This window comes from Salvelinus sp. IW2-2015, linkage group LG35 (genome assembly GCF_002910315.2).
Source record: "Salvelinus sp. IW2-2015 linkage group LG35, ASM291031v2, whole genome shotgun sequence".
NCBI classification, from domain to species: Eukaryota; Metazoa; Chordata; class Actinopteri; order Salmoniformes; family Salmonidae; genus Salvelinus; species Salvelinus sp. IW2-2015.
The window spans coordinates 4,594,585-4,601,303 of NC_036874.1; the positions used below are offsets into that span (position 1 = coordinate 4,594,585).

Sequence of the window (6,719 nt, forward strand, 5' to 3'; positions counted from 1 at the left end):
ACCAATGTTTTATGCCACTCATTGACTTTGCAGCTCGTGCATCAGATCTATATCCAGTTTCTGCAGTCATCGCCTGATATCAAATGATGCAGTTAACTGGGGAGCTGCTAGCTCTTGGAGCCTGGCTAGCTGCCTGTGACTTTGGCTAGCTCGGGGAGCTGAGCTAGCTGTGTGTAGCTGTTGGCTAGCTGTTTGGAGCCTTACAGCGTCACATATGGAGATAACTCTCTCTTCCCTCTACGTGGCAATCATAGCACTGGTGGGCTTCCTGGTTCTCCTGCTGTTGGTGTGTCTGCTGTCCTGCCTGGTCAAGCAGAAGAAGAGGGCTGCCAAGGCCAGAGCCATCGAGAAGATTGCCCAAAACGCAGGCAAGGAGGACGAGGGAGATGCCTTCAGACAGGTACCACACAGACACAGACAGAGACACTGGTGATGTCTCAAATGGCACCCTGTTCCCTATATGATGCTCAGTACTTGACATAACATGTATGTGTGGTTTCCAGGTTGTGAAGAACATTACTCAGTTTGAGGAGTCTATAGCCCAGTCAATTGACATCACAGAGAAGTCTCAGAGCACTGAGGTGGACATTAAAGTAAGTATTAGTGACACAGTGGTTATTTCTGTAGAGTTGAGGAAATGATTTAGAATAACGTAAGGGGAATATTGTCAAAATAGCTGTTAAAATCTCTTTGCTTATCCTCACCCACTCTCCTGTCTTCACCCTGACCTCTCTCCTCTGACCTCTTTGTGTTGACCCCAGGGTCTGGAGGTGTCATCCAAGGAGGTGGCAGGTGGTAACCTGGAGACCAGCGACTCAGGGGTGGAGTTTAACACCACTGGCCTCCCATTGGACACTGACACTGACGTCCCCGACCAGATTCCAGAATCAGAGACTGAGACTGAGAGTGTTGCCTTCGTCCCAGAAACCAAGCCAAGCCCACCCCCGGTTACCAAACCTAGCCCTGTTCCCGAGATAAAAAAAATCCCTGAACCAAAATTGACCATAACCAAACCCGTTGAGACCAAACTCAGCCCAATCCCCAGCCCGGTCTCCAAGCAGGCTTCAAGCCCCATTGCCAAAACACCTGAACCAGCCAAAACTCCTGATTTTAAAACTCCTGAACCGAAAATACCTGAATTGAAAACACCTGAACCAACCAAAACTCCRGATTTMYAAACTCCTGAWCCGAAAACACCTGAATTGAAAACACCTGAACCAGCCAAAACACCTATTGCTGTGTCTCCAAGCCCGGTGTCCCCTAAGCCAACCCCACCCCTGACCCCTGTCTCCAAACCAACTGTACCCCAACCATCAACCCCCGAACCCCCCAAGCTGGTTACACCAACCCCAGAATCCCCCAAGCCTGTGACACCAACCCCAGAATCCCCCAAGCCTGTGACACCAACCCCAGAATCCCCCAAGCCTGTGACACCAACCCCAGAATCCCCCAAGCCTGTGACATCAATCCAGACTCCGACCCCAACCCCAATGCTGAGCCCTGAACCTGCTCCGACCACCAATGGCACACCCGAACCACCAGCACCTGAATCCAAACCTGACACTGCTCTGGCCCCAGTGGGTCTGATCGCCAAGGCAACCCCTCCTAAAACCCCTGAAGTGGAGGTGACCGCCCCAAGTAGTCCAGCCCTTGAGGCCAAAATGGACGCCCCAGCTGAGGACAACACCGCCACCACCGCAACCTGAGAACAGTCCCTGCACTCCTCCAAGGGAAACCCCACAGACCCATTATCCTATCCTCCTCCACCACTGTAGACAGACAATCAAACACCCCCCTTACCAAATAAGGAAGAAATCACTGCTACTATCGAGGCTGGGACGTAGATGTAACACTTGTAATGCTCGAACATGCTGTAGGTTGTTATGATAGCTAACTCACCTGTACTAACATTATCTTTGAGATACTTTTTTCAATTCACAGATACTTTTCACAAGATAGGAAATATAAGCAAACGAGTTCCATTTTAGTTGTTGTTGTTTCTTTTTTAACTTTCTATGCTGCATACTCTTTTTTTAGTGTGTAAACTAGAGCATGACTGCCGGTCTGCCAACAAAATCAGTTGCAGAGTTTACAAGTAAAATGTTAAACCTAGCTTCTTTAGATATATTTTACGTTCAGAGGTGTGCAGAATGGTTCCACACCATTTTACATAGATATAGGAACAACAGAATGGCAAGTGAACATTACTCAATCTAATTCAACTACATCTATGACCACCTACTACATTTGTGGAATGATACAACCTTTGATGATGCCTGCTCTAATCTCAGCATGTGAAAAACAGACCTAAACGAAAGCACGAACAGCTCGTAAATTTGCAACTGACATTTTTTATCTCATATGATGAAACCAATGACATGATTTAGCCCCCTCAAGGACATATAAATGTGACTATGACATAACGTTCTCGTCAAACTGGATGAATTTAAATCACCTTTCTATCAAACTGGACTGGATTCCTTCTCCTTGTGACATTCTCTAGTAGTTTTCCTGAAACCTGGGAATCTGTTAATCTGGAATTTTTCCTGCTGGTCTTCTGCCATCCTATAGAAACATCTAGAATGCTTGAATGATGAAACGTCCTGATACAAAGGAGCCCCAGCAACACTAACACCTGAATGCTGAATTCTAACATCAATTCCTTCTGCTAAACTAAGTCTAACTTTTGTTTAAAATGTATGTCTCATGTGATTGCGCTCCCAACTACGTGAGAGACTGTATTGGTAATAAGGTGTTGGCCAACTCTGACTGACTGTCCCAGTGGATCTCTAGAATCAGTTTAATCCAAGAGAAAGAGCTTGTTTTGATCCTTGACCTCACCCCAGCACCTGAAGACCCCAAGGACACACCTCAGCACTTTAAGCAATCCCCAGTGAATCTTGGGAAATGTAGTGCTGATTGTTATTGTGCTGACTACAACTATGAGAGTGGGAGAGGGAGAAGAGGAGGGGTCTGGTGAGTGATGTCATTGGCTTAGTCCTAACATTTAAAAAATGAATCCTCCCTTCTCTATGTCCTTCTTTACTTCTGTCCTTCCTTCCTTCCTTCTGTACTCCCTCTTTTCCTTCCTCTCTTGCTTGCAGCAGGTAGTGAAGTACAGTATTATGGCTGGGTTTCATTTGGCCGATAGATGTAGTTTTACTGTAGGTCCTGCCCTCTTGACTTCTCATTTATAGATTATGGGTCAGCCTTTATACCCCATGATGACTTKTAAAAGTACAGTATGAAAGTCTAGTCTTCCCTGAGATAATAGAACAGATCCATGTCAGACTATTCCTTGCCTACACACATCTACATGCGTTAGTCGTCTATGAGCTACATACTGGAGGCCTTGAGKCAACTGTAGATGTGCTCCACGGCTCTGATGCCTAGTATGGTGATCTCACAGTACAGTATACATGTAGTTCTGGTTATTTGCTCCAGCCTAAAACAGACACTTCACAAATAGGGTTAACCCACTAGCATCCATCCACAGTACTGGATATGATGTCAAGGCATGGGTTGATGTGTTCTAATAGCCTACCCTATTGCCATTGGTCTCTCTGACTGTCCTAAAAAGGTCCTGCGAGAACTTCACTAACTATTAACTCACTGTACCACCATCTCCAGGACTGTGCCATGATGCCATCTGTCTTTAGTTGCTTGAAGCTATGTTGCTCTATCCTAGATTTACAGTGCAATAAGACTTCGCTGGTGGTTAAAACTCCTGTAGCCGCTATGTGTTACAAGAGGAGGTGTGCAGATACATTTTGCTTGACAAAAGACATATCTCTACCTCAGTGTTTTAACTGACCGTCGTGACAGACACCATGAATGGTACATTGAGRTCAGTGGACTACATCTAAAAGCATTTAGGATTTTTAAGAGAAGCACAAATAGGAGTCYTGTTAAGTTCACCAACACATCAATCAGTTGTTGGAACACATAGAAAGTACATCCATCTTCAACTTCAAACGATGGTCTTTCTCTTTCTGAACACTTCCACAATTCTAAGACGTTTTTTAATGCTAAAATGTATATGAGAATAAAATGAAAGTTAAAAGCCATATGGTAAGATAGAGATATAGACATTGATATGATAAGTACAGTATATGAATCATGATGAATACAGTATGAATACATTAGTGTTTGAGGTGCCTAAATTCTTTGCTATATTGTCATTCAACTGATGTAAGTGATAAAATGTCAAGGATTATGTAAAATTCTACCACTGAAGAGATTTGGCTCCACTCTCAATCTCAATCTCGACCGCAATGCTCGTCAAGCTCTGTTGTGTGGAGCCGTAACACCTATTTAGGCAATACTAAAAGCAGTGTTTATCTGTTTCTGCACACACACACACACACACACACACACACACACACACACACACACACACACACAAACACTCGCTTATGACCCTGCTGACGAGGTTCAGCATTGTAAATATTGCATGTGTAAGGTTTAAAAAGTCTCCTCTCAAAGGTTGAATGTGTTTAGTGTATAGAATGGTCGTTGTATTGTACTTGATGATGTAAAAAAGCTAATCTAATTTCTCACCTGTGCAAAGCCTACATGCTGATTATTGAATATACTGTATACACACAAACTAATCTTCACTAACTTAGAAAATACTAACTTGAACAACTGAAAAGGGTAAACACAACTGAATAAGTGCATATTTTTCCGTGTCACAGATCTTCGAATAGATCTCTAAAATATTTTGATTGGAWTAACTTTTATTAGTACTATTTCAACCCTATGATGATAACACAGTATAACACCCTTACATAACTTATATATATATATATATAAAAAATACAGAATTATCTATGTCACTTTAAAGATAAAGACGTTTATTGCAGCATGTCCACATGATCTCCTCAAAGACAGTATTATTATTATTCATATTTTTCTGCTTTTATAAAAGCCGTCTGTGTGTGTGTGGAGGATTGATCAGTCATACTGTTATCTTCATCATGACGTTTGCGTGTGTGTGTGTGTGCGTGTGTGATCATACCTGTGTGTGTGTGTGTTGTGCGTGCCCGTGTTGTGTGCATGCGTGCGTGTGTGTGACACATCATTTTGTATCTGTGTCTAGGTGTAAGACTGTAGCCTACGTGTGTGTGACACATTTTGTATCTGTGTCTAGGTGTAAGACTGTAGCCTAAGTGTGTGCAATGAAAAGAAAATCACAACTTCAGCTGTATGTCGACTTCACATATCCATGCTTAGAAATTATTGTCCTCAATGATCTGCTTATCATCTGACATTTGTTTAGAAACCAGTCTGTGTTTGTCCAGAGTCAGTATGTGGTTAACATCACACAAACCTGCACCTCTGAGGTGCTCTACACGGGATGACTCTCATCTTTGATTTAGTGCCTCAAATATGAAATCAAATATTCAATGGCTAGTCAGCCTATATTCTATAAATACACTCCAAGAGGCATCGTTTGGTTTATATGATGTAGGGTGGTGTCAGACTAAACAGCGGTAAAGTACTATATGCAGACCTGACGACCTTATAGGTCTACTGTACTGAATATAGAGACACAACACAGTCAGGAGATACAGAATATTGTAGTCAGGACAGGAAGTGTTTAATATAATGCACTTCGACACTCAGTCATGATTGGAAGAGTGATAAATTACCTAGTTGCTTGGTATTTGGTTGTCAGGGTTTATTTGAATGTGCATTAGCATGAGATGAATAACATCATATTGAAGTGTATTGTGTAACTTGGTGAGACAGTAACTGRTGTACATCTTYGGAATTCAGTGGCACTGTTTGTATGTAAACAGCAGGTTGAATTCAAAATGGATGCCAAAGCCTCAAACAGTATTTGAGACCTAGCCCTCCTGAAGTGGAACTGAGATGTGCATGTGGATGAATTTCACATGTTTTATACCACTACTGTATTATAGCGCTTCCCAAAAGAGGGGGTAATGTAACAAACCTACCCTTGGTAACCACATTACCAGCACCTCCTAGTGAGTCAATTCTATTTGGGATGGTTGGTTAGTGTCTGGGTCTTGGGACCAGAAGGTTGTGGGTTCAATTCCCCCCCTGGCTGGGACAGACCCCCCCCAAATTCACTCCAGTGTTCTCATTTACGTTCCTTGCACTATGTGAGCGATCTCTCTCTGCCCTGATTCTGTCTGTTTACTCCTTCTGCTGTGATGGCGTGTGTAGCGTCCTGCAGTCTGTTGATCTCCTCCCTTTTTTCACGACACACAGGCGTTTTGTAAAGGAAAGGTGTTATTTTCTTTATTTCATGTCTAAAAAAATATACGAAGAATAAACTAAAGATTATGAGAAACAAATCTAGTGTCCTTTCCTTGTCATTGATTCTGTACTTTTCCAAAGCTTTGAATTTGTCATAATGTTATTAGGGTAGGCAGGCCATAACGTGTGTGCACTTAGATTTTCTCCTAGCCGTGTATAGTGTAACGCATCATACTAATGGCCATGCTCACTGAGGAAGCCTTGGTCTCTGTAAATGTAACGGTGTACAGGCCAAGATGGCCCCTCCCTTCAGGGATAGGGTCCAGAGACCGTTACTGGTCCCGTTAGAGTCTCCCCCCTGTGGACGTCCTCCCTGGCCACACCCACCCGCCATGCTATCTTGCGGCCCACCTCCATGTCAGTCATCTCACTCAATGTCACACACATTTATTTGTTCTCCCACAGTGTCACACTCTCCAGTGTCACCCTGT

General features: G+C 43.3%; 1 protein-coding gene across 1 annotated transcript in view; it reads left to right on the forward strand.

The window, feature by feature from the left end:
• The window catches only part of LOC111958634 (proteoglycan 4-like), a 19,932-nt gene extending 13,610 nt beyond the window's left edge, over window positions 1-6,322 (forward strand). The window contains exons 4-6 of the mRNA XM_070437318.1: window positions 207-400; window positions 504-593; window positions 762-6,322. Coding sequence (XP_070293419.1) covers window positions 207-400; window positions 504-593; window positions 762-1,706 — 1,229 coding nt within the window. The 3' untranslated portion in view covers window positions 1,707-6,322. The remainder of the gene's footprint in view (window positions 1-206; window positions 401-503; window positions 594-761) is intronic.
• Window positions 6,323-6,719: the final 397 nt, after the last annotated feature.